The following is a 27,509-nucleotide window of genomic DNA, read 5'->3' on the forward strand; positions in this document are numbered from 1 at the left end:
AGTAGAATCCTGGGATGTTAACAAAACAACACACTGTAGAGGAAACACTGGAAGTAACCTTGGAAGTCAATACAGCTTTTTATTGACCATTACGATACTGAACAGTATCAGTAAAACAAGAGCTGTAGCTCTTGACCTAATGTTTTTACGACTCCTCAGAAATTAGTCATAACTCATCAATATTGTCCAAAAGTGAAAGCATGTTGTACTGCATGCGATATAGATCCTCAGTGGCTGACATTCATCTCACTTTCTTCATCGTCATCAGCAGAGAAGGCCGAGAAGCTGATTGGCTCACATGCAAGAGTGCGTAAATTGACAAGGCATGCAGTTTGGGTGCTGCTGAAGTGTGGAATTGTGACCAAAAGGACTTCCTGACCATCAGGACCTGGCAGCAAGAGAAGAAATATGGTGGCATTTTAGTAAGAACCGTTGAAATTCAATGACACAGCCTAAAATAATGTCAATATTTTGTCCATTTAGAATAAAAAGAAAGCTTCTAATAAGTTTTTATGTGCGTATTTACACAATGCAAACTGACCTTTGAGGAGCTTGGAATCCAAGGTTGGGGCGTTGCCACTGAAGTAAACATGTGGACACTCCTCCAAGATAAAAGGGTCTTTTTGGTAAAATGGGTAACAACCTGGCCAAAAATGTGCAGGAAAAAAATGTAAATACCCGCTATCAGCCAAAGGATTTGCGTTTTGCTTTAGCATCAACTTGTCCCACTAACCCAGAGTATCAGGTGCTGTAGGGGCCAGATGTCGAAGTCGTAGCGTGTCCTCCAGTATCTCCAAGTGACTGTCCATGCTGCTGTACCTCTGAATGTCGCAGACATTCTGGCCTGATGTACCCAGGAACCTTTTTGGAAACACACACACAAAGTCTGAAATACCTGCACGTTAAAAAAGGGATTCAACGCTAAATGCAAGCTGGAAGATGGTGACAGTGTATGATAATCTTACCTCACTCCATCAATGTTGGCTTGGTGTGGATTTGAGACCAACTGTAGTGTGGGATACACTGAGGACAAGGGGAACATACAGCGGTGGAACGGCTGCTGAGGGAGGGTGTAGTTGGTGGGGTCGTGGTGGCCTGGCATAACATCCACTGGAACTGAGGCCTGAAATGTAATGTTGATATATCACAAGTTTGTGAATATTCTGAATCATCAATGAAGACACTGTTTATGGATCGAAAAATCAGAATAGGAATAATTAAACCACGGGTATTGAAGAGAAAGATACCAGTGTAAACAACATAGCAAAATCTCTCTCATATACACACACATATGTGTGTATTCATTATTTAGCGATTCATATGTGTGTGTGTGTGTGTGTGTCTGTGTGCGCGCATACATGGGGAAGCAGACTTACCGCCAGCTGACACAACAGCTCATCCAAAAGACGAATGGCCTCCACGCTGCCAGCCTGAGTCTTCTTGGTAAGGTACTTGGGCTTGGCACATGAAAGAGGATAAAAGCTGTTTTAAAGTGATCCAGTTCATGTTTGCTTCTTTTCTAATAAAGGAAAACTCGAAAAATAATATACTGTGATAAATGTGTGGCACGGTTTGGATAAAGTGGCTGTATGACTGGGTTCTGTCAAAGCCCTGTTTCTTTCACCACACAAAGTGATCAAACATAAGTCTGCCAAAAGTTTCTGCTCAGTAGACACTTAATTAAAATACAAAAATGAAACTATAATTAATAAAACAACATTTAAATGTTGTTTTTCAAAATGTCACCTGAGCTTTTTAAGGAGGTCTGTTAAAACTGGATGTTGTTATTTTATGGCTGAAACCTTGAGTCAAAGCGTGCTCAGGCAGGTTCAGTGAGATAAAGTTACCTTTGTTGATGCATCCTTGTCCTGGGTGCTTTGGCTCAGGAGGTTTCCAGCTAGAAGGACCCTGGAAATCTTTGCTGCCCCACTCTGCTCCCCCTCGTCCCCAAGTTGACCAGTTACCATGTCAACCAGCAACTGCAGCCCCAGCATGCTGTCCGCTTGACTACTGCCTAGGCCAAGTCCTGAGACCAGCAGCACGAAGCTGGATGGGGACAAACAGCATGATTACACTAAATTATCAAAGCTTTTGATTTAGTAGAGAAAAAAAAAAGAGTGTGTGTGTGTGTTTACCTGTCAGAAGTGAGCGCAGGCCTTTGTGTCTGTGGCGGAAGATCAGCCATGCAAAATTCCTCAACTGTAAACATCCCATCATTCTTCTCAGCACCATATATTGCAATGACACTACCTGAAAGAGAAATAGAAGAGGCTGCATGACAAACAAAAGAACTGTCCTGTGTTTTAGTGATGCAACACTGTCATCCCTTTAGAGACGTGACCCTTCTCCACCCGTCTTGACCTCAAGACAAATCCTTACCTGTGACACACTTGTCTCGGTCAATTTTGCCCTCCAGTTTGATCCTTTGTAGCTCATCCTCCAGAATCAGCTCATCTGTTTCACTAATGTATTTGGCTCTTGCAGGCTGAGGCAGCAAGTTGTGCTAAAAGGTACGGAAAACCAAGAGATATATACATGGCACCTGCCCTCAAAATGTTAGAATTTGTCTGGGATGTATGAGACCAGCTTTTGAATCAAGCGTGACCGCCAACCTCGTCGCTGATCTCTTTCAGAATAGATGGCTGCAATTCCATGCGCTTGAACAATGTTCCCACAATGCAACACTGCTCCCCTGGCTGGAGATCACACAGTTTCCTGATGAGCACATCTGATCCTGGCAGAAACAAAAAGACAAAAACCACGTCAGACGGTTCACATAAAAAAGGAGTCGAGACTAAAGGTCAAACTGTCCTGAGCTTACCCCACTTCTGCTGAGCTCTCTCTGAGAGCAAGGGCCTCATCTGCATGAGCCGTGCTGCGTAAATATGGGCGTACTGGCGACTCAAAGTCCGCTCACCGACTGTGAAGCGCTCGGAGCACGGACTGTAGGCCAGCGACATCCTCTCGAACACCGGCCCCTGGTCCTCGGAGGCAGGGCGGCAGAGCAGAGAGGAAGCCTCGTTCTTGGCCATTATGTCGGAAAACATGACTGTCCTGAAGCAGAAGCCCGGGAGAGGTTGGTTGAAATACTTTGCTTTGTGCTTAAAACGTGGTCGTGTTTAAAACGTGGAGTTGAAAGGCTCGCATGTCAGGGGCTTTAGCTTAAACTACACAGTTAACGTTAAGTTAATGACATCCAACGTTAGTGCGTCTCTAAACTCCTTCCGAAACATGCAGAATATCGCTACCGTAACCAATTTAATGACCTTACCTTAGGACATGGGAACTCAAGCGTCAGCTGTTCACTGATTAGCATGAACTAATAATGTGTATTTAAGACAGATATCACTGGTTGTTTTCCTTGTCAACGAAAGGACCCAATTCCCGCGAAATCACACGCTTAACGTGAGCGCATATTCTCGCGAGAAAAAGAGGTAAAACGTGAATCGTACAAAACTTAATGTATAAAAAACGCCAACGAAAATGTTCCTCAGGAACGTAAAGAAGCAATGTTGTACACGGAGTATAACCTTGTAAAGTCTAAAATGTTACAAAAGACAATACCGGTCTGTTTTTCTCCTACTGTCGCACAAGGAATACGTCACACATTTGAAAACATGAGTCGCATCACAATGAGATCACAATAACGTCGCGGCAGCACGCAGCGTCGCCATTTTTCAGCTCTTTGTGCGCAACTGTCTGCTAAGAGTTTACGTATTTTCGTCGTGCGATTCATCGACGGGTTTTAATTCCCTTACACAAAATGCAAGGAAACAGAGGCCCACATCAGAACCACGGGCCGAACCGCCCGGGAGATCAGAAACCCCCCGGAGGAACAAATGCTAACGGCCAGCAGCCGCAGCCCTGCGAGCCGAACAACCCCAACGAGGCCTTAACCCTGGATCTGCAGAGCTTTAGGAAGCCCGGGGAGAAGACCTTCACCCAGCGCAGCAGGTTATTTGTTGGAAACTTGCCAACCGGAGTTAACGAGGAAGATCTCGAGAAGCTCTTCAACAAGTATGGCAAGGCCAGTGAAATCTTTATTAACAAAGAACGAGGTTTCGGCTTCATTCGGCTGGAGACCAGGATCATAGCAGAGATTGCCAGAGCCGAGCTGGATGATGCTCCGTTCAGAGGCCGGCCCATACGGGTGAGGTTCGCAACACACGGTGCTGCTTTAACTGTGAAGAATTTGCCTGATTTTGTGTCCAACGAGTTACTGGAGGAGGCCTTCGGCGTCTTTGGCCAGATAGAAAGAGCTGTGGTCATAGTGGATGATCGAGGGAGGCCCACGGGGAAGGGAATAGTGGAGTACACCTCGAAGCCAGCTGCAAGGAAGGCATTGGATAAGTGCAGCGATGGTGCCTATCTCCTCACAGCTTTTCCTCGACCTATCACAGTGGAACCTATGGAACAGCTTGATGAGGAGGAGGGACTCTCAGAAAAAATCATAAACAAAAACCAGCAGTATCACAAAGAGCGTGAGCAGCCACCACGTTTTGCTCAGGCGGGCTCCTTCGAGTTTGAGTACGCCATGCGTTGGAAGGCCCTGATGGAGATGGAGAAGCAGCAGTACGACATGGTGGACCGCAACATGAAAGAGGCTCAGGAGAAGCTGGAGGCTGAGATGGAGGCGGCCCGACACGAGCATCAGGTGATGCTGATGAGACAGGACCTGCTGAGGCGGCAGGAGGAGCTGCGGAGGATGGAGGAGCTCCACAGCCAGGAGGTGCAGAAAAGGAAACAGGCTGAGATCCGGCAGGAGGAGGAACGCCGTAGGCGAGAGGAGGAGATGAGGATGCGCAACGAGGAGATGCTGAAGAGGCAGCAGGAGGGCTTCAGAGGCAACTTCTCTGAAAATAGGGAGCAAGACATGAGGATGCATATGGCCAATCACGGGATGAACAGGAACTCGCTGGGTGGCAATGCTGGTCCTGCCGGTACTCCCGGCATGGCTGCCGAGAATGCTCCAATGATGCCGGGGCCAGGTAACAACAACATGCCCGGAGGAGGCCAGGCCGGCTTCCCCAGAGGCCTCCCTGGGCCCGGAGACTATGGACCTAATAATAAGCAACGCAGATTTTGAATGGCGTGTCTTTATTTTTTTCCCCTTTTCACTCGCTGTATTTTACAAGTTCAGGTAGTGAGTTTTACTTTTTGAACTTTGAAAACTGTTGCATGAATATTATTTTTTTGTAACTTTTTATTTGTACCTTGAGTTGTGTCTTTAGTACTAAAAATGTCATAACTTCAAATGAGCCATGTCTTTAACTTTATCTTTTCACCTTAGTGTGTTTTTCATAGGGATAGAAAATGTTCTTGTCCTGGACATGTTGACTATTCTGGAATAAATTCATGATTCCCTAAGAAGTGTTTCGACAAAGATTTCTCAATGATTTCAAAGCAGCGTGGAGCCAAATGCGCCTCCACCAAGACCCCGTCGATCTACATGATGGTAATGCACAGGCACAGCGTTTCTTGTTCAGACCATTGGTTCAGTGTAAATAGTCACAGCTGTCAGCTGGATTTGCTGGATTAGAGCATTGATTCATTTATTGAACTGTGGCACTGATTAATCAATGGCCTGAAACACAATTGAATGGTAGTACATAATGAATGCCGTCCAACTCCCTTCAGTCAGGTATAATACTAAAGTAACAGGCGCTGACTTAATTGTGCATTTTTTGAACACAGCTGTAGCCTTTGTAGAAAATAGAGAAAGATAACAAGAATGCATTTAACGTGACATTGAGGTTATTTTGGGATTTGTATTGTCAAAACCTGATGAATAGCCTAAATCCACATGAATTATTGGGGCATTATTGATTGTATTACTTAGCTGTTTTTGCCCATATCAAGGTGTCACCCATCATGGCTTCCTGGGACCTGAAGTTAAAACAGTGCTTTTCTCGCTATGGCAACATAAAGTGTATGCTCTTAGAAAGGCGTGTCGCATCTATTAATCACATTTATATTGATCGCTAGTTATGCGGGAAACTCACCACCTGCTAAACAAGACGTGTTGTGACTCATCAATTCCAGCAAAGGAGGGAGGGATGGTGATCCCCTTAATGAATGATAGTCCAAACCTTCGTGCACACACAATCTGATACGTTAGGCAGTGACGACAGTATATGTGAGTCCTAAAATGTTGCAACCCACTCACCTGAAACCGAAGGGGAGTTTTTATTTAAATTGGCGATAGGAAGAGTTTGATTCACCAACAATTGACTCTTTTTTTCCTAGCTTAATTAATGGAAAAGATGTAGCTCACAACACCATAAAATATAGAGGTGGTGTGGATTAAGCATACAAACAATAACATTTCATTTTCAGCCCTTTGATCCATTGGAGTTTTAAGGTCAAAGTTCATTGAGATCAGTAGAGTAAAAACACACAGAACAGTATTAAAATTTGACTTGAAACTTAACTTGAAGCCTAAATCTTAGTACCGATTGAAGTCAGCAATGTGTTGTGCACCTCAGGCTCTACTGTTTGAGTTTCATGAAGAAACCCCTCATCTACTGACAAGTCAAGAAGAAACAGACGCTCTGTAAAAGGTGACTGAAGCTGTTGCGTCTTGCGTAATAGCCAAACAGTTGCAGTGTGCATGTGCCAGGTTATTTCATTATACTGTGCCACACGGGTTGAGCAACTGCTCCGAACAAATCAAACATGAATGCAAAAAGTTAGTTTGGAAAGTGACAGTGGTTTTTGAGAGTTAAATCAACTAGCTTAGAGTTTCTTGCTAAATGAATAGATGATAACTGTTAAAAGAGAGATGATGAAAATTTCAGATAATTAAAGTTCATTTAAACTGAACTTTATCATTTTGCACCTAGACACAAACATGCAAAAAGTGCTCCATGTAGAAAAAAAATGTAATATTAATCTAAATGAAATACAATATTAAATAGATGCTTCCTTTTTCAAATTCAGAGAGCTTCCCTTTCAAACATTGAGTGCCTGCATTAAAACAGGGGAACTTCCTACTTGTTTTAAGGGTCATGTTAGAAAAATTCTCACTCAACACCAGTGCAAAATCATCAAAGGAGGACATTTGATGTTCTCAAATAGGAGAGCGAGTTGACACACATACACGTCATGTGCCAAGCCTACACAAAGGTTTTCATCTTCGGGAATATAAAGTTGGAAGATAAAGATGCTCAAACAGGGTGGGGCAAAACCCAGGTGCTGGTAGTCTTGGTGATCTGATAATCACGCCTCTATGTGAAAGAGCACAGACTCTCTGTCGTACTAAGGTAGAACATTATTGCAGTTTTCCAAACAGGTTACAAATGGAACAATTAAGTGGTGGAGGATCCCAGTGATCTGGCTTGAACATAAAATGTAGGATTGTTGGTTTAAAGCTTTATAAACGGGTCCAATGAGTTAAATAACTTGAGGGTGACAGAGCATTGTCTTCCCCATCATGCAATGCTTTTATGTCTTCTCAGTTTTTCGCTGATAGCAAAGACTTCTCTAAGGAAACACCTTCGCCCGTATCAGAGTCCAAAAGGTCAAGATCATCCCGCCTGCACACAGGGAGGTCATGAATGTTTTTTGATAAGGACTCAATCATAAAGAGGGGAAAGTGAATTATCTGGTCATGACATTAGCAAGCTGTCAGAAAAAAGATGGTCAAGAGAAGGTTTTTTGAAACCCTGTACCTTGGAGGAAAGCTGGCAAGAGATTTTCTACATTTCTCTCTCTCACTTTGTAGTGAATCTTACCTGGCAAATGTTGGGATTACAAACAATATTTTTTTTTGGTTCGTTCACAGAGGTTAAGATAACATGTGTCCCACTTCTTTTGTCCTTTGTACCATTTCTGTTTATCACAAACTGAAATCATGCACCTTCCCCCCAATAGCTCCGATAAACCTGGAACATGATGGAACCCTGGTTGAAAGTGTTATTGCAGCCGTGACCTTGACATCACCTGACAACACAATTCAAAAGTTGATCTGATATTGTAAGATGTGATTCAGTTGACATGGATGCCTCCTTCAAAGATGTTTATCCAAAAAGGGATCATAAAACATCCTCATGGGTAATTAGGAGATCTCTGTGTACATAAGATATCCTGCTCACCAGAGTCACTTAGATGGTCTAAAAGTCAAAATAGTTTTTTTAGGTGAACCAATAAAGCAGACGATGCAGAATGTAAGTAGATATACATGAAGGGAAGAAGTAGGCGTGGTTGTTATGCCAGATTCTCCTGTAGTGTCTCACCGCTGCTTTGGATTTGATCTCCACAATGAAAATCTCCTCCCCCCCCCCCCTCCCATGTTAATGATCAGACAGGAAATTTGTCATCCATAGCTGTGATTGGCTAACCACGGCATCACACCAGATAAGAAAGGTGGGACATCACAGGACCGATGACCCCGTACATGTTGTGATGTTTTTCCCTCCTCAACGCTAACGCCGTTAGAGGGACCGACGAAAGGGGAGATCCCTCGCTGTCTTCTTTGTCTGATGTGGCGTCTGACAGGGCAGCCGTCAATCACATCCACTCGATCATATTCGGTATTTGCAGACCGTGACTCTTGTGGTGCTGAAAATATTTGGAATCATGTTTCGCACGGCAGCCCTGATCACCTTTCTGACTTGTGTGGTAAGTTGGTCCGCTGGTGTTTCTTCTTCTTCTTTATTGTGTAACTGAAGTTTCAACATAGTACTTATTTTAGTCAGAATGATAATCTTACATTGTCATGTTGTCAGACTCCAGCATTAACACATCTTAATGTAATAGTGTAAGATGTTTCTGTTTATAAAATTAGTTTTTTTTCATTAGTAAAACACCATGAAGTTCAAAGTAAGGCTGGTATCCGAGTGTATTGTAACAGCTTTGGTTTGGTTGGAGAAATGTTTGCACAGGCAACAAAGACAAATATACGTGGTATAAATGTCTCCTCAGATAAAAAGTGTTTTTTAGTTGTGTGTTCAACAGCACATACAATATTAAATGACAAAACCAATACAATGCACGTTGTAATATGTGTACTGTACACATATTACAACGTGCATTGTATTTCATAATCTGTTTGGTGTGTTTGAAGGAAACGCATTTACAATTACAGAGTTTCTGTTTTTGGTTCCTTTTTATCTCACACTATTAGGGCGCACTGTCATTACATATCAAGAGAGTTATTTACTCTTCTCTATATGTATCTCTATATTATATTAAAAGAGAAACAATAGTCAAGTGAAAAAATGTGTCTGAATAATTAAGAAATTATAATGTGAAATTTGGCAAGATGGCATTAAGAAGATACCATAGAGTTAATGAATGTATGTTAACTAGAGTGTTGGTAATACTTTTTACTAATTGTACATCATATATTAATTAAACAACTACATGAAGGAGGAAGTATGTTAATGGAAGATGATGCGGGATTAATCTTTGAATAGAATAGGGTTGATTGTTATATTGTATTTAACTTAGTGTATGGTATATAATATAGTATAAATAGTATAAATACTACTATATGGTAATAGTTTATGTATATTTACAGGGATATTTGTATATATATTTTTTTTGGTGATTATATATTTATATGGATAGTTATGAGGTGTATATGTGGTATATATGTATATAGGTGTGTTATGTAGAGAGGTTATCTGTGCAAATACAAACTGAAGAGCAGTTAAAAAGGGTTGGGAAATCACAAAAAGTATTGTACTTCTTCCCACTCCTTTTTTTTTGAACAATGTATGGTGTGTTGTTATGTCTTGGCTTTATTATTCTGCTCTTTTTAAATAAAAAAAGAAAAAAGAAAAGGAGAAGAGTGTGTACAAATAGTTACATACATTTCTTTTATACATGTTTGAAAAAAATCAAATTCATTTATTCAATGTTAAATTGTTATTCCGCATATAAAGAGGTTTCACAAGTGTGCATTCTTCTATGATTACCTACAGCACAACGTGGCTTCCTCTTCTGTAACAATTCCTTCTTCTGTGCAGGTGCCGTCAGAGGCCCAACATCAGCCGGGCTACTGCGTTTTCTACGAGGAGTGTGGTCGTAACCCGTCCGTGGGAGGGTCTCTGCTTCCACCTACCGTCCCGTGCTTGGACTACAGCCGTGCCCGGGCCCTCTCAGGAGAACACTACAAGAAACTCAAACAGGTCTGTAGACCAGTGATTTTAGTGGATTCATTCTCACGTTGTTTCTTTTATGAATCCTTGTTGTGTGTGGGTGTGACAGTGTATTAAACGGCGCCTATTCTCGCTGCAGGTGTGTCCCATCTTGGACCGCGGAGAGAACAACACTTACGCCTGCTGCTCCATCAAGCAGCTGACGTCCCTGGATTTGAGTCTGGGCCTGTCCAAGGCGGTGCTGGTCCGTTGCCCTTCGTGCGCTGAGAACTTTGCCCACCTGCATTGCATCAACACCTGCAGCCCCGACCAGAGCCAGACAGTAAAAGTCACAAAGGTTTTGAACGTCACTAGCCAGGGCGTGACGAGGGAGGCGGTGGTGGCTTACCAGGCCTTCCTGAGCACCACCTTTGCAGACGGCGCCTTCCAGTCGTGCAAAAATGTTAGGATCCCCGCCACGGGAGGCTTTGCCATCGCCACCATGTGTGGTCGCTATGGCGCCAAGTTGTGCAACGCCCAGCGCTGGTATGACTTCCAGGGAGACTCCAGCAACGGCCTGGCTCCACTGGACATCGACTTCCAGCTAATAAAAGAGGGACAGACCGAGGGGCTTCCCGCAGGCGTGATTCCCTACAGCGGCCGTGCTCTGAGGTGTAACGAGACCACACCATCTGGAGGCCAGCTCTGCTCCTGCCAGGACTGCCAAGAGTCATGCCCCAAGATGCCACCTCCCGCACTGCCGCCGGGGCCCTTCCTGCTGTTCGGGATGGACGGATTCCTCGTGATTTCTATCATCTTATTCTGTCTCCTGATGTTTGCGTTTCTTTTCTACCTGATTGTGTCCTGCCTGGTGAGGTCTTTTTCTAAAAAGAGGGATGAAAAAAGAGGAAAAGGAAAAGGCACAGACCAGAACCGTAACGATGTGACTCAGCAAGTCATCGATCCGTCGGAGGTGACTTGTGCTGAAAGGAACAGCATGGCGGCTCAAGCTTTCTTGAGCAAAGAGTTTTCCCATTGGGGAACCCTCATGGCCACCTATCCTCTCACGGTTAGTTTCACCAACGCATTTCTAATCACTTTTGCTGAACAGCAGCCACTGAAGCAACAATGGAAGTTACAATAATCTAGAAGCAGATTTGATTAGCAAACATTTGCAACTGGTCACTACAGACCAGGTAAGGCGGTATCAATGACGTGTATCAATTGAGCAAGGTGGCATTCTATTTCCCATGTTTTTTTTTCCATTTATAAAAGTGATGTAACCTTCCTTTTAAAGCAAATTGTTGTTTATAATTAGAACATTTCTAAATTTCTCGTTCTATAGCGGCTCAGATTTTATCAACCCATTAAAAAAGAACTCTCTTTTGGATAAAAAAAAGAAAAGAGGCTATCTATCGGCCAGATGGTATTAATTTGTTCACATTTTCTCTCTATTGAAGGTGCTCCTGCTGTCGGCTGTAGTCGTGGCCGTTTTCACTGCTGGCCTCAAGTCCATTGAGCTGACCACTGACCCAGTGGAGCTGTGGTCTGCTCCGGACAGCCGCGCCCGCCAGGAGAAAGATTTCCACGACACACACTTTGACCCTTTCTTCAGGACCAACCAGCTGATCTTGACAGCGCCGGGCAGGAAAGGTCACATTTACGACTCGTTGCTGTTTGGAGTGCAGAACTTCAGCGGGATTGTATCTAAAGATCTAATCATGGAGCTCCTGATGCTGCAGACAGAAATACAGGTGAAGAGACCGGTATCTTGATTGACAGTCTATTCTCTCCCCTCTCTCCTATTTCTCTCCTCTTTATTGATGATGTATCGCTGATTGCTTTGGAGCAAGGCAAGGAAAGTTTATTTGTATATAAACAGCGTTGTTTTAGGTTTAGATTGGCATGAAAGTATTGTAATTTTGCACAAACCATATAGTATGTGCAATAGGTAATATTTGTAGAAGACCTGAATTTATACTTTTTTGAGACCGTATTCACTAATGCAACCAATCCTTCACAAGATGAAGTATGTTCAATTGCAGGGTACACCTGAATGCTCCAAAGAGCATCTGTACCGAACCACTACAGGGACAAAGTTGATTATTATTATTTTGACACGTTGATGCCTCTTCTGTGCCGTCTTTAGAACATCGAGTTCTGGTCGGAGGATCTGAACCGCACAGCGAGTCTGAAGGATGTATGTTTCGCACCTCTCAACCCATCCAACCCCAGCCTGGTGGACTGTGCAGTCAACAGCCTGCCGCAGTACTTCCAAAACAGCGTGGACAACATCAACGCTAAAGTGAACATGACGGAGCTGGGAGTGACCAAAGAAGTGGACTGGAGAGACCACTTAATCTACTGCCTCAAGTGAGGATTCGTCAGACTGCCTTTTGAAATCAAACGGGAAAAACACTGATGGATCTGCGATTGTTTGAAGAGATTCAAACGTAACTTTCCTTTTTCTTCTCAAGCTCCCCCCTGTCCTTCCAAGACATCACAGATTTACGTATGAGCTGCATGGCGGATTACGGCGCACCAGTTTTCTCCTTTCTGGCGGTGGGAGGCTATACGGGTGAGTGACACGTGACTTTGACGGCATAAAACAGCTGTACAATGAGCACAGAAAAACCTGGAGATTATTTTTGTTGCTTTTGCCAGATGACGACTACACCAATGCTGAGGCTTTAATCATGACCTTCTCCCTCAACAACTACGCTCGGGACAACCCCAAGTACAGAGTGGCCATGCAGTGGGAGACAGAGTTTCTAAAAATAGTCCAGGCCTACCAGAAAAACCCTGCCACTAACTTCACCTTTGCGTACATGGCAGAGGTGCAGTAGACCGTTCGCAACTGTGCATCATTCTGCTTTTTCAAGGGGAATGACTTCTTTCCTCTTTATCTTGCCCTTCGCTATTTTAAGCCACTCATCCTTTTCATAATTCTGTTTTCTCCATCGGTCTTCAGAGGTCTTTGGAGGATGAGATTAATCGTACCACGGCAGAAGATATCCCCATCTTCATGATCAGCTATGCAGTAATCTTTGTTTACATTTCTGTGGCACTCGGAGAGTACTCTTCATGGAAACGCATACTGGTGAGAATTCAGAGATTCAATGTCTGTCTTTTATTATGATGTAATTCACATTTAGCCCGTAGGTTGGTCCACACTGTGGACTACGTGCCAAACCCTCCATCAAGAATCATTTATCACATGTATAATAAAGAGAGGCTCCAGTGTTAAGGCTGCAGTCAGCTGAATAGCACTTATCTTTATGGCTACCATGGGGCTACTCAATTCGGAAGACATGATACAGCAACAACTATGCGGTACAGAGAAAATGTTGCTGACTTGCATGTACATCTGGATTCTTCTCTCCGCCTACTACAGGTGGACTCCAAGTTTCTGGTGGGTCTGGGTGGGATACTGGTGGTCGGCTGTTCTGTCCTGGCCTCTATGGGCTTCTACTCCTGGATCGGCATCCCGTCCTCGCTGGTCATTCTGCAGGTCGTGCCTTTCCTGGTGCTCGCTGTTGGAGCTGACAACATCTTCATCTTTGTTCTGGAGTACCAGGTATGCACACTGCTTGGACTGCTGACTCTGTAAAAGATGTATATCTGTTTATGTGACTTTGCCTCACTTGTGACTTTCTACTTTTGTGCAGAGAGATGTGCGTCGCCCCCAAGAGAAGAGAGAGCAGCAGATCGGTCGCATCCTTGGCAACGTGGCTCCCAGCATGCTCCTGTGCAGTCTCTCAGAGTCTGTCTGCTTCTTTCTAGGTAGGAACCTTTGCACAAACGACATGAGCGAAACAACACATTTATGCGCACATTAATCAGCGTTATGCATTAATCACTAACTGCGTCTTCTCTGCTACCCAAGGGGCCTTGTCCACCATGCCAGCAGTGAAGACCTTTGCTCTGTACGCTGCTCTGGCCGTGCTCATGGACTTCATACTCCAGATGACAGCCTTTGTGGCGCTGCTGTCGCTGGACACCCGGCGCCAGGACAACAACCGCTGTGAGCTGCTCTGCTGTGTCTCGGTGTCAACCGAGCGTCCCCACAAGGCCAACGAGGGCTTCCTGCTGCCCTTGATGAGGAAATACTACGCCCCCGTCCTGCTGCAGGGCTACACCAGGATAATAGTGGTAAAGCTACTGCCCCTCAAACTAGAACACCAAACTAGATTACCCTTCATGAACCTGTGGTGTTTGGACAGGTGTTTAAGATACTCTGCCCTGTTTTCTCTGTAGATGGTGGTTTTCATGTTCATGTTCTGTGGATCCCTGTTTCTCATGTTTAATGTGACGGTGGGTTTGGATCAGGAGCTGGCGATGCCTCAGGTCAGTACCCAGTGCTACGGGAATACGAACCAACGCCTGCACACACCTGGTTCAGTGTAACCTCACAAAGATAGATAAATATATATTGATACTTTATTAAAGATGATTCTGTTTTTGTCGCAGGGTTCTTATATGCTGGACTATTTCCAGTACCTGTACAAATACTTTGAGGTTGGAGTCCCTGTTTATTTTGTGACGAAAAAGGGCTTCAACTTCACCACTGTGGAAGGCATGAACGCAGTCTGCTCGAGCGTGGGCTGCGATCAGTTCTCACTTACTCAAAAGATCCAGTACGCCACCAACCACCCAGAATTGTGAGTTTTTTTTCATTTCTGTAACATGGACTGGAAAAATTATCATCTTTTTGACCAGCGTCATCTAATGCACTACGGTCGTAACGAACATGCGACTGCGTAGCTGAACTCTGCAGTACATCAGCCAGCTGTCCTCTGCTCAGATCAGCGAGTTTCTCTCTCTTGTCCTTCACGATTTTCATTAAAAGATCCTTGAACCTGCTGATATCAGAGTAGCAACCTCTTACATACTACCCAATCAGGTTAGTTAATGATGAACTTTGTTTCATGAACGCCGTGGAGCAGATAAAGGGTGCCTCTCGTGAGAGAGAGCAAACGCACAAAACATCCCCTAAAATTTCAGGTAATGACTTGAGTGATTTGTGGGAGAAATAAATGCATGTTTGTAGCAAACTGCACCATAAAACGTTTACAATATATAACTTGCAATGTAAGAATGCATCCCACTGCATATTATCTGGTGGTCACTGTGACATATGGTGTCAGCATAATATCCTATCAACTCTGGATCACCTGAAGGGTATTTTGAGAGTTCGGGGGATTATGATTTACGACGGTTTGTTTCCTTGAGATAACAAAGCTCAATAAGATAATGTGTTATTGGAAGTATAAGTTACATACTGTTGGTATAAGTCACATACATTGGCAAACAGTGAAGCTCGTCTCATCGAGTGGGAATTCACCACAAATCTAATATCATGTTATTGAAACAACATAAGAAAAAAAAAAACATGAAGAATGTGTAGGCTTATCAATTTAAAGTTTAGTTCTTAAATGTTGGCTCAAATTGTGTTCATTTTAACCATGTGACACTGTCAAAAAAAATAGTTCTGAATTAATGAACCACATTCATGTCTCTATGCCGAGAGAAACATGAAGACGGATATCATGTCTGTGTTACTAGTTTGCTTCCCCTTCTTCTATTATTGATGATAAACTAAAAGAAACTAGCTGTAGCTGTAGCTGTATAACACATAATACATTATTTAGATCTCTAGTCTCAGTAGTATTGATGGACGAACAAACGCACTGTTGCTTATGTTCTGTTCATGGACCCCCATTCTGAAATACTGACATTAGTTTTCCTGCCTTCACTAACCCATTGACAATGTGATCTGTAGATCCTACATAGCTATTCCTGCCAACTCCTGGGTAGATGATTTCATTGATTGGCTGAACCCTGGATCCAGATGTTGTCGCCTGTATGCATTAGGTCCAAATGCTGGAAAGTTCTGTCCTGCAAGCGAACGTGAGAATCATCCCAATAATGCAACTTTAAAGAGAGATTACCCTTATTAGAAAAAAAAACCCTTATTGTATTAACACCTACTCTGCTTCCATGACTTTGCAGCTCCCCTCGTTTGTTTATCAAAGTGTATGAAGATTCCTACAGACGGCGTACTCAGGCCCGAAGTGGAAGAATTCAACCGCTTCCTTCCTGACTTCCTGGGTAACAGGCCGGACCTGCAGTGCCCCAAAGGGTGTGTGTCCTAGTGTGCACGTTATACGCAAAAACAAAGAACACAAAATCTATTGTCTCACTGCTCGTTGTCCCTAATAACAGTGGTCTTGGAGCCTATGACAAAGCGGTGGTGAGAGATAAGAGTGGCGAAATTATAGGTAAGGCATCGTAAAGGGAAGACAAAGATCTTGTAATGGAAACGGTGCAGTTGAACCTTTCCTTCCCCCCCTTGTGTTCCCCAGCCACTCGATTCATGGCTTACCACGTACCTCTGACCAACTCTCAGGAGTTCACTGCCGCTCTGCTGAGGACCAGAGAGCTGGCGCACAACATCACAATGGGCATGAGGAAGATACCGGGCACCTCCCCGGACTTTGAAGTATTTCCTTACACGTACGTGCAATAACTATTATTACTTCTACAAGTCTGTTGTCATTAGTTACACTGTGATTGGCATTAAAACAAACACAGCACATTCATGACTACTATTTCTTTTGCATCCTCCTTGCAGGGTGACTAATGTATTTTACGAGCAGTACCTGACTATTGTGCCAGAGGGACTCTTCAACATCGGCTTGTGTCTGCTGCCGACCTTCGTGGTGTGCTGCCTGCTGCTGGGCTTGGACCTGCGTTCCGGTCTGCTCAACCTGACCACCATAATCATGATCACCGTGGATACCGTTGGTGTCATGACGCTGTGGGGCATTCATTACAACGCAGTGGCCCTCATCAATCTGGTCACGGTAAGAACAGGTCTGTGCTGGGGCACGGCTCATCTACTGAAGACAGGTGTACAATGTCTCTAGAGGGGGCTTCTTTTTCTTTTTTGTAATCCATTTAAATTACCATTCATTTCTAGTGTTATTTCTCACTTTGTTAAATTACATTATCTTTGTTGTTTGCAGGCGGTGGGAATCTCTGTTGAGTTTGTGTCTCATATGACAAGATCTTTTGCACTCAGCACGAAGCCCACACGTGTAGAAAGAGCAATGGAAGCCACAGCAAACATGGGCAGTGCGGTAAGTGAACTTTTGTGTCATCAGGTAAACTAAATAGATAAATAGAACTGACCAGTCAGTGTACTGAAGGGGTTATGAGGGTCGCATAGAAATGAAAATTCCCTTTCAGAGCCGCACACACTTTTGTATGAATACACACATACAAAAACAGTTGTTTTATTTCATATACATAAATCTTTTTGTACTCTTTAGGTGTTTGCTGGTGTTGCTATGACCAACCTGCCGGGGATCCTCGTGCTGGCATTCGCCAAAGCACAACTCATTCAGATCTTTTTCTTCCGATTAAACCTCGTCATCACGCTTTTGGGGATGGCTCACGGACTCGTCTTCCTCCCTGTGCTGCTAAGCTACTTTGGTATGCACGTTATAGCTGCTTGTCTACGTGTGCAAGAGACTTGATTATACTACTATATATCAAAACAAAATACATGTTTTACATATCTTGATGCTTTCTTCTCTCAGGTCCTGGTGTGAATAAAGCTGTGTTGCTGCAGCTCCAGCAGGAAAAAGCTAAGGCCAAACAGGAGCTGGAGCTGAGAAACAGCATGAGACAAATGTATGATAACATGAGCTATGAAAACAATGAGATGAAACAGGACTGGGACTCAAAGGCCCCAACAGAAGACCCCAGACCTGCACAAGAGGCGGAACCACAGGAGAGAATAGACCGTTTCTGAGCACCAGCGGCAAGAACAGTTTTGAAAGCTCTGACGAGAGAAAACCTCCGTAACGGAAGCAGGACGCACGCCGAAGACAACGGAGCTCGCAAACAAAGAGTCACGTATTTACCTCTGTGTGGAAATCATTTACTAGTATTAGTATGTACCTCAATCAGAAAGGGGACGGTGGGACTGGACAACACAAAAACAGTTGTGCAATATTTCTGAGCAATGCAAGAGTGGACAAGAGTCAACATTTCTGTCACAATGTGGAACAACTACACATCCTTCTTCACAAGTATTTTGACAGGGCAGGAAGTCGACAAATGTTCTTGAATAAGTCAGGTTGTTTTTTGTATTGAATGTCATTTGTCTGTTTGTGTAAACACTTCACATTAGCACTTTTTAAAAGTGATTCAAAAGGAACACACACTCCACTTTTTAATTTAAACGTTTGTTCAATAGCATTAAAGTGGCATTGCTGTAAAATGTGACAATTTTAAAGGAGTTATTTTTGGTAATAGAAAGCCTAAGACTGAAAGATTGCATAATTAAATAATGCATCATAATACGTGTTTAAGGATTTGTTTATACCTTTTATATATGCCACCTGTTATGTAGATTATGCTAATTTAGCATTGAACACTTAACTAGAAATAGAAAGCATGGCATTTAATAGCTGATGTACTTCACAATTATCTGGATTTGTCTTTTGACAGAAGCATTTTACTTTAAATGTCACAACTTTCTTCTGATGTTTAAGAACTTTGTTCAAAACTACTTTTTTTTTTTCAGAGAAACATTTCTGACAGGAACGACAAATACAGTTAAATACAAAAGAGAAACGAGAAAACAATTAGGAAAGTGTCAAACATTTTGGGTATTTCAAATTTTGTTTTATTAACAATGCATCCCTTTGATAGGATTGTATGTTTTTTTTAGGTCATCAATTCCCCCCCAAAAAACATACTGTACACATTATACAAGGGAAAACACAATTCAGGCAAAAAAAATAAAATAAAATAACAAAAAACAACTTTAAATTATAATACAGTCTTGAGGAAAAAATATAAATAACTTTTTTTCTTCTCTGGTTGAGCTCACTCTATGGTACAGACATATAATAAATAGATCAGATCTGACATTACTCAGCTGATCTATGAATCATCTCTCTATGAGTCCATTTGTGTAGCAGCATTATAGCAAAAACGAGCCAATGGAAACAGATCCCTGTTTCCCTGGAAACCTTTTAGTCAGCATCACAACGGCCCCTCCTCCATCTCAGGCAATGACTGACAGTGATATTGCATTGTGGAAACAGATTCAAGGGGAATTATATTCCTACAATGTTACGGCAGCATTTAATGGCAACCTATTCTTTTTTTATTATTATTGTTTTCTCAGTTTTACAAGCAAGAAAGACGTTGAGGTGACATTAGAACGTTGCCATGCTTGTTGCACATGCAGTGGAAGTGAAGCACAGAGGTAAGAAGGGGCAGAGTTGGGATTACGCTGGTTTTGCAGACATCTGTGAGCCGAGTTTTGCACTGAATCTGTAATGAATCATTATACAGATAACTTTACAACTGAGCATCTTTTAAAAAGGATCAACCCACCTTCTGAGAAAGCCTACCAGTAATGCAATGGCTGAAAAAAATAACATTAAAAAAGGTCCTAGGCAAGTAAAGGATGGCATTAACTAGCATTTCATTACATGCTATTCTCCTCACATATTGTTTAAGGGTGGCATATACAGTGCTTTAGAAAATACTTGTGATGTTTGATTGTCTGAGATACAAGGAATAGAAAAGTAATTGGCTGTCTGTGCGGACGAGAGGCTACAGGTTGTAGGAAGTGTCGAGGCAGGACAAGCAAAAGCACATATCTGGCTAGAACAGATCACAAGTCGGGGTGGAATATGAACCAGGGAGGCTCCAGGTAAGTTTTAAAAACAGCAGGACCCCTTCTGTAGTGTTTTGTTTCATGAGGAAAAAAAGAACGCAGGGGTCCGAGGAATCACTAGGTCGACAAAACAACATGCCTTATTCACTTCATTACAGAAAAAAAAAAACACCGCCTCTGGTAAGAGATAAAATGTTGATAGAACCTTTTTTTCTTTTAAACACGCAAGTCTTTGTGTTAATAATACCGTTTGTCCTTTAGCATTAGGTTGATGTATTATTGAGTGTTGCTAAAGATGTGCCAACCAATCTGAAAACAGTATTTGGTTAAACCGCTCCCCCTTTTTCCTGTTTAAAAAACAGTCTTAAACAGCATTTGGCGTGTCGGGTTAAATTTTTTGTTTACAGATAAACAGTTTCCAACGACGGCGAGCGCTGACCACTTCCTTCTCTTCCATAGCTATGGTACTCTGTTTTTCCCGGGCAACAGAAACTTGCCTTCCCAACCCTATAACTTATTTACCGTCAGCGGTTTTGTTTCCGTGGTTTTTGGGAGGCTGGTCCAAGGCTTTGGGAGCGGATGATCAGGATTCTTCAGGAGAGACACCAGCTTCTTCAACGGGTTTTGGAAGCTTCGTCAGGATCCCCTCTGCTTCTTCATACATCTGAAAAGAGGAAAATAGGAATAGAATACATACAAAGGTGCAGAATCTCAGGTACTGCAGGACGATATGGCTATGTCTTACAGGCATGAATTGCACGTCCTGGAAGAGTTCCTGTATGAAACGTCGCGACGTCAGGCGAAACATACAGTGAGCCAAGAGGTGGGAGACCTCGGAGTACAAGCAGATGTCGTCAAACGCATAGGGAAACTTCTCCTTTATCCTGCAGGAAAATGACATGAGGATCTGTCGCAATTAAACATAAATGTCAAAAAATGTACATAGAATAAAGAGGAGAGGGAGCTTTACGTCAGCAGTCCTGTTTCGTGGCCTTTGGTCCCTACAGAGGAGCTGAGGTTGATGATGAGGCGGAGCACCTCCTTCCTCAGCAAGACTCGGGAGGCGGGGCCGTCTTCTGAGATCACCTTGCTGCCTGCAAATATTCAGTATTTGTCACCATAAATACAATATCAAGCAGCACCACCAAGCACATTTTTTTGTTGTTATGAAACTAATTTCATTTTGATATTTTATCGTCACGACAGTAATAAATAATATTTTTTACGAATCAAGAGTCTTGAACAACGCATCCCAGTATCAGCTAATGGTGTTCTTACCTATGACAACATCAGCGGGTGTGGGCGTGCTACAGATGGAGCTCTGGGAGACAGCAGCGTCGCTGCAGCCCGACACCCCGGAGAACTTGGACTGAGGCATCACCTCCAGACGATGGCCGCTCTGCCCCCCCCATGACGGGAAGTCGACAAAGTCTGAGACAAAAAAACCCCCTAATTGGTTAAATTCCCGTGATGGATTTAAAGTACGACTGCGTGTATGACCGAATGTGTGCAAAGCGCACACCTGCCCGAGGGTGTGTGCTGTTGATCTGCGGCTTTGTGGGGTATCCGAGTACGCTGGCTCCTACGCAGTACAGGCAGTTTTCCTCGGTGTGCTCCTGCAGGCCCGTCTCCTCTGAACCCACCGTGTGGTTCTGGCTGTCACCTCGGCACACAATCAGCTCAGAAATACTAAACTGTTGCTTCAGCGACGGTAGAGCGGGGCGATCGCCTGCGGACGGGAAAGCCCAAGTTGAGCACAAACTAAATCCTTCGTGTCAAAGTATTTACATTTTATGCGGGGGTTTTTTGCGTTATGGTTGAAATTTGAATCAGGCGTAAAGTTGAATTCACCGTCTCCGTCGCCGAAGAGGAAGCGTTTCCGCTCCTCCGACGGCGGGCTGATCCTCTGCTGAAAGTAGGCCGATTCTCTGATGTGGAACATGTCGTTGATGTCCATGGGCAGCGCCAGGCCAATGTAGTCATCGCTACACCCGAAGGTGGCGCTAGAAACCATCGAGCGCACTGAAGAGCAGCGGTGAAGAGTGCTTTGGTTGATGGGACTCAGTAGTTCCTCTTTATCCAGAGAGGCAAAGCTAAGAGCCTTCAGGAACCTAGGGAGGGCGAGAGGAGAGGTACGTGAGAGGATCCGGGGCGAGAGACCGGGACAGAAAAAGGATCATGAGGAATAAGTGAAAGAATGTTGGATGAAAGCAGAGGGACACGGTCTTAGTGAACAGGAAGGACGCTTGGGTCCGAACCACTGAACCACTGCAGCCAGCTACCAGGCCGGCAGCTTCCGGTAAACCCACAGCAGAGGCACACGTGCATCCAAAGTGGCATTTTAGTTGTGTTGCAATGTCAAGTACCTATTTGCACAGCTTCAAATAAACTATTTTTAAATAAATTTACAAAAAAACAATATACTGTACAAGAAAGTCATTTAAAGCTAAAATTGCGCTGGTTGAAGTTTCCAAAAGATTAGTTTCTTTTCCCTGATTTACATAATTGACTAAATTTGTGGCAGGTCACAGCTTCAAAAGGATTGAACAATCAGCAATCGACTAACGCTACGGGACACCAGGAACTACAGCAACGGAAGAGCTACAGCAACGACACGTTGGTCTGGATCTGTGCTAGGAGCTGCTTCTCTACTGGAGAGGGACACTGCGTAGGTCCACCCACCGCGGTGCAAGTGTTCTGGACAGCCTGCGGTACGGACTTAAGACGGCGGGATTTGGACAGGTGCCCCTCCTGTCCGATATCCTGACAAACACAGAAGGTGCACAAAAAGAAAAACACACTCACAGCTGTCATTGCCACTTACCCCGGACACATGGGTGCAAAAGCGTAGCTGAAATAGTAATGTTCAGAGACATTCTCCAAAATAACTTAATTCCCATCTTTAGCAATGGCTGACTTACCTCTGCAGCGAACAAAGGCAATTTATACAAGAGCTTTGGCAAGAATGACACACAATTTTCTTCCCTTTCATTAGACCAAAAAAATAAAATACTCATTTGGAAATTAAGAAGCCGTTTGTTATTATACAAAACAATATCTGTTGTTCATACGCCCTTTAATCGAGCAACAGAAAACTATTCCGGCCAATCAGCAACAGGCGGCTCCGGTGCTTGTGCACAGGTCAGGTGAGGGGAAAGGCCGTGGATGCATATAGAGAAAGGCCGTGGAAGCGAGTAGAGATTAAGAATCTTTGATTTATTTGGGTGTTGATTTAAAATTTCAACCATGTCTCTTTAGAATCTTTGACTCCACCTTAATAGATGGATGTTTCCTCTTCTAATTTCTATAGAATGAGATTTGAATGATGTACTAGACTGTTAATCTATCACCTGACACTTAAGAATTACTATCGAATAACTAGAATGGGTAAAATGCTTCAGTAAATGTGAAGAGGGGCATTAATATACAACGCCAGTAAGAGTTCGGTCCTTCCACACGTACAGCTCTCACACTATTTCCACAAAATGTAGTCCTGCCTTTAGCCTCTTCTGTCCAAATTCTTTCCCCACCTGATTTTTTTGATGGATGAGTGATGGAAGTTCAAAACGTTATGAGGTAATTATGTCCTACTGTATCTCTACCATGATCTCATCCTTTATACTTCTAGGAAGGGTTGCAGCTCTATAGAGGAAGGAGCAACTAGCAACTGACCATCTATAACAACAGCAACTACAGCAACGGAAGAACTACCGCGGGCAAAGAGCTACAGCAACCACACGTTGGTCTGGATCTGTGCTAGGAGCTGCTTCTCTACTGGAGAGGGACACTGCGTAGGTCCACCCACCGCGGTACAAGTGTTCTGGACAGCCTGCGGTACGGACTTAAGACGGCGGGATCTGGACAGGTGCCCCTCCTGTCCGATATCCTGACCGACGCAGAAGGTGCACAAAAAGAGAAACACACTCACACCTGTCATTGCCACGGTTTGGAGAAAAAAACCAAACCTTACTGCAGGCACACGGCTGCTTAAGCTACAGTGACAACAACACATTCAGGGACAAAAAGAAATACAAAAACGGATGCTTTCAGCATAATATTGTAGCAACGCCTGACGTACCTGCGGGGCGTCAACCTGGAATCCAGGCTGCCGGTCTTCATAGTGATGGTGTCGGTGAACAGCACGTCTTTGGCCGGTGAAGCCAGAGCTTCGCTGTGGGACAGAGACGGGTGTATCCTCTGCTGCTGCAGCCTCTTCAGCGTTGCGTAGCCCAGTGCGTCCCGCGGGCTGGTGTACATGAAGCTGCAGTCGGCCAGGCTCTTGATGGTGGACACCGAAGGGGACTTGAGAGACTGGGCGCGCCGGGGGAGAGTGTGCGAGGAGCCCGGCGGCACCAGGGAGACAGTGGAGGACTTGGACGTGGACATGTGGTTGGTCTGAGCCTGGGGGGTGAGAGAGGAGAGCGTTTTGACAGTCTTGGCGGACACCACTGTGTTGAGGCTCACACAGTCCGAGGAGTCCGGTTCGGGATGCTCAGGGTTTCCAACCGTCTCCCTGGAGGGACTGGAGCTCATGGAGCTGATGCCGCTGGTTGTGGTGTCCGTGTTAAAGCTCTGGCTGCGGCTTTTGAACTGAGTACCTCCGCCGCCCCCTCCGCCCACGTTGCCCCCGCTAGACGAGGAGCCGCCGTCCCCCGCCAGGCGCTCTCGGCTGCTCTGCTCCCTCTCCCCGCTGGGGTTCTCCACGGCCCCGGGCCCTGCTAGACCACTTAGTCCAAGGCCTGAGCCTCCCCCCCTGGTCAGCCTGCCATCCACAAGCTGCTCCTCTGAGCCCCCCCTAGTCCCAATAAAGGAGGTCTCCAGGCTGACTGTGGGACTTTTCGGGATTCCTCTGCCATTAAAAGTAGGGGTGAAGACGTCCCCCTGGTTGGGGCTGTAGACAGAGGGCTCCGTCAATGTCCTGTTGCGCCTCATGTTCCCCATCTTGAGCTCAGTGGGTGTGCGAGAGCCTGATGGGGTCTTGGGGTCACTGGTGGAGCGCAGCTTCTTGCTGGGGAGTGACAAGGAGTTTAGGAAGCGCGTGCGAACGAAGCGCGTGGAGGCCAGGATTGTGAAGGGGCTGCGGTCCTTGACGGGTTTGGAGTGTAGATAGAAAGGGGGGTCGTCTGACTGGTCCAGAAAATCGTCCAGGATGTACACGTCTGAGAGCACAAGAAGCAAATTAAGGATACAATAGGAGCATAGGAAGGCTTATGATAATAGCCGGGCCACAACGACGCTGATAGAGGAACAAGTACAGTGACAAAAGACGCAATAAAGCAAGACAAAGCAAGTCCTACATACTTGGTTGAGACTCGCTCTCACTGTTGTGCCGCGAGCTGGTGGATTCAGAGTTCAGACTGAGCGTGCTCGGCACAGAGGAGAGTTCAGAGGTCAGCTGTGCATCAACCTCTTCAGGAGTGACAGGCCACAGCGTCCTGCGACTGTGTCTGACAGAATCCCAACCGTACTGCTTCAGCACCTCACAGCCCTGCCTGGTCTTGGAGATGACACCAAGGACATAGACACATGTCCTGTGGACGAGAGAGGACAGTTAGTAGAGGACCGAGGCGTTTTACTGGACTAATCCATTGTAGCACCTAAAACCTGTCCTTAAGAGGGAGAGACCGGAGTGTTTCCTACACTGCTGTGGACATAGAAAAGTGCTGAAATTGAAAAATGTATTACTTGCAAAAATATCTTATAGATATATAGGGTTGAAATTTGTTTATTTAAAAAAATATATATTTTTAAAAATTCAAATAATGGAAATATATTTCGAAATGTTTCGATCTGCAGCATCCTCTGCAGCGCATTTTTATATCCTTATATATATTTGGTGGTCCCATCATGAGAAAATCTTGTTTACAGGGAAACGATAAGCCTACCCTCGTACTGACAGTACGTCACAGTGCTGAGCCAATGCAAGGATGTCAGGAATAACATTCTCCTCCTGCAGGAGATTCAGTCCCCAGTTTGAAGAGCCAATGTTGCCCTGCAAGGAAAACCAACAAATCAACCAGAGCCGTCTCATTGTGACTATTATAGCAACAGAGTAACAGAGCTCGACATTGAGAGCAAGTAATGCTGACCAGGGCCCAGAGAGCAGACTTTAGCTGTTTAATACCCTCCCAGGTGTCCAGCATCGGGGAGCGAACCGTATAGCTGAGGTCAGGAACCACACTCTGGAGAAGAATGGAAAAAACACCAACATTAGCAAAAAGGCAGCTAAATCTGCAGAACCAGGCGCCCACCAGACAATGAATGCAGAAAATGAAAGATTTGAAAGAACAGCGTGCTGTGGGAAGGCCCGAGAAATAAACTGAAGGAGTTACCTGAGCCTCCAAAAGATGACAGCCCGTCTTATCGTGGACCAGCTGACCATACAAGTGCACAGGGAGATAGACGTTTGGTCTTTGTAACCTGGAGACACATCCAGAGGAATTAGGATTGATTATAGACACACACTGTAGAGCGTATCCTGTGACCTCACGTGACTAAATCCAGCTTCTCACCTTTGGTTGCTGCGCCGGACGTAGTTGTCTCCATCGACGGGTTTGCGGTAGGTTGTTAGAGCTTCGTTGAGCTGCTCCTCTATCAGGTCCACGTACTTAAGGTTGTATTCCTGTTAATCAAAGGGTAGAACAAAGTCTTATTATAATATAATAACCAAATCAAGTTGTAAGTGGAATGCAAATGTGCATTTCTTTTTGCTGTATGTCAAAGTCCTGATAATACCTTCTGCCATTTGTCCAGCTGTTTGCTGACGTAACCTCTTTCATTGAGGTAGGAGAACCCCTTAGGAATGGACAGGAACCTAAGCACCAGACACAAGATGTGCAGTTTATTCACAAAGGCGTTTGTGCTAAATACACAGCTGAATAAGCAGTGCTCAGCAGATGAGCAGTGCTGCTGTAAACACCCACCTGAGGAGCAGCAGGAGGCCCTTGTCCCCCAGGTGGGACAGAGCTGGTTTCAGCTGGATTAGAGCGTGGAGGTTGGCCTGCGCAGCAGCAAAACACAACAAGTTAGACAACAGAAAGTCAGACAAACACCGTTCACTTGTTTTACCGCTAAAGAGAGGGAATGAGGTATCCTAGGACTGCAAAAATAAAGAAAAACACAATTTCGTTGATCTGTACTGACAGTACACTTGACAGTGTTTACAATCAGTCACCTTGTCCTCGCAGGCCTCGTCCAGTATGTCCAGGGCCTCCATGGACACAGCCTTGTTGTGGTCATGGAGCTGAGTGACCAGCAGCTCCATGCCCCAGCTGCTGAAGAACTCCACGCTGGCACGCAGCAGCACACAGAGGTGTTTGGTGGCATACAACCTGCACGCCTGCTCAGAGCCATCGTGGGAGAAAGAGGAGACATTAGCATGCAGATCTCGGGGGTATCACTTTGCATTTTAATACCTCTCCAATGAGAAGATTAACGTTTAAACCATCTGGGTTAACTGAAAACATGTGCTGCTTTATTTATAGTTTTCATTGGATGCGGTTGTATGTGGCCGAGGCCATCTTACATCAGTAGCAGCAGTGAGGATCTTGGAGAGGATCACTCTAGCCAGACCGTCTCTGCTGTAGTCCAGTGTGGATACAGCGAGCTTCAGCACAGCATCCTGGTTCTTCACAGAGCACAGATTCAGCAGGCTGCAAAAAAAAAAAAAAAACTCAATAAAATGTGTCAATTTATCTAATGGCCTTACAAAGGTCTTACATTCT

The 27,509-nt window shown here is 44.5% G+C and overlaps 4 protein-coding genes across 5 annotated transcripts in view; 2 read left to right on the forward strand and 2 right to left on the reverse strand.

Moving 5' to 3' along the window:
* Positions 1-54: 54 nt before the first annotated feature.
* On the reverse strand, positions 55-6,696 carry pold2 (polymerase (DNA directed), delta 2, regulatory subunit). Of its 2 annotated transcripts, none has more exons than XM_037481851.2 (11): positions 6,003-6,696; positions 2,822-3,054; positions 2,613-2,734; positions 2,380-2,503; positions 2,136-2,250; positions 1,848-2,046; positions 1,377-1,457; positions 966-1,123; positions 734-861; positions 542-643; positions 55-388 (listed from the first exon to the last, which is right to left on the reverse strand). In XM_037481851.2, the coding sequence occupies exons 2-11, from the start codon at positions 3,045-3,047 to the stop codon at positions 228-230; spliced, it is 1,416 nt and encodes a 471-aa protein (XP_037337748.2). In that variant the 5' UTR covers positions 3,048-3,054; positions 6,003-6,696; the 3' UTR covers positions 55-227. The 2 variants fall into 2 exon arrangements, with proteins under 2 accessions (XP_037337748.2, XP_037337746.2); XM_037481849.2 differs by lacking the exon at positions 6,003-6,696 and adding an exon at positions 3,272-3,517.
* Positions 3,628-5,504, forward strand: nono (non-POU domain containing, octamer-binding). Its single transcript, XM_037481852.2, has one exon. It carries the CDS (start codon positions 3,764-3,766, stop codon positions 5,084-5,086), a length of 1,323 nt encoding a protein of 440 aa, XP_037337749.1. The 5' UTR covers positions 3,628-3,763; the 3' UTR covers positions 5,087-5,504.
* A 1,658-nt stretch (positions 6,697-8,354) lies between the features above and the next one.
* Positions 8,355-18,452, forward strand: npc1l1 (NPC1-like 1). The gene is made up of 21 exons (XM_037481844.2): positions 8,355-8,619; positions 9,972-10,133; positions 10,243-11,151; positions 11,543-11,836; positions 12,232-12,455; positions 12,560-12,660; positions 12,747-12,919; positions 13,054-13,182; positions 13,477-13,659; positions 13,751-13,865; positions 13,969-14,234; positions 14,340-14,429; positions 14,553-14,743; positions 15,865-15,992; positions 16,095-16,224; positions 16,308-16,363; positions 16,448-16,598; positions 16,717-16,948; positions 17,111-17,224; positions 17,417-17,579; positions 17,687-18,452. The coding sequence occupies exons 1-21, from the start codon at positions 8,578-8,580 to the stop codon at positions 17,899-17,901; spliced, it is 4,068 nt and encodes a 1,355-aa protein (XP_037337741.2). The 5' UTR covers positions 8,355-8,577; the 3' UTR covers positions 17,902-18,452.
* Positions 18,453-18,815: 363 nt separating this feature from the next.
* LOC119224655 (rapamycin-insensitive companion of mTOR-like) overlaps positions 18,816-27,509 on the reverse strand; it is a 20,330-nt gene continuing 11,636 nt past the window's right edge. Inside the window, exons 22-37 of the mRNA XM_037481842.2 lie at positions 27,311-27,437; positions 26,960-27,124; positions 26,709-26,785; positions 26,521-26,599; positions 26,298-26,407; positions 26,118-26,205; positions 25,875-25,967; positions 25,671-25,777; positions 25,087-25,316; positions 23,864-24,944; positions 21,637-21,896; positions 21,308-21,514; positions 21,064-21,216; positions 20,756-20,879; positions 20,531-20,669; positions 18,816-20,449 (exon numbers count right to left, since the gene is read on the reverse strand). Coding sequence (XP_037337739.2) covers positions 20,369-20,449; positions 20,531-20,669; positions 20,756-20,879; positions 21,064-21,216; positions 21,308-21,514; positions 21,637-21,896; positions 23,864-24,944; positions 25,087-25,316; positions 25,671-25,777; positions 25,875-25,967; positions 26,118-26,205; positions 26,298-26,407; positions 26,521-26,599; positions 26,709-26,785; positions 26,960-27,124; positions 27,311-27,437 — 3,121 coding nt within the window. The 3' untranslated portion in view covers positions 18,816-20,368. The remainder of the gene's footprint in view (positions 20,450-20,530; positions 20,670-20,755; positions 20,880-21,063; positions 21,217-21,307; positions 21,515-21,636; positions 21,897-23,863; positions 24,945-25,086; positions 25,317-25,670; positions 25,778-25,874; positions 25,968-26,117; positions 26,206-26,297; positions 26,408-26,520; positions 26,600-26,708; positions 26,786-26,959; positions 27,125-27,310; positions 27,438-27,509) is intronic.

Source organism: Pungitius pungitius, chromosome 5 (assembly GCF_949316345.1).
Source record: "Pungitius pungitius chromosome 5, fPunPun2.1, whole genome shotgun sequence".
Classification (NCBI taxonomy): domain Eukaryota; kingdom Metazoa; phylum Chordata; class Actinopteri; order Perciformes; family Gasterosteidae; genus Pungitius; species Pungitius pungitius.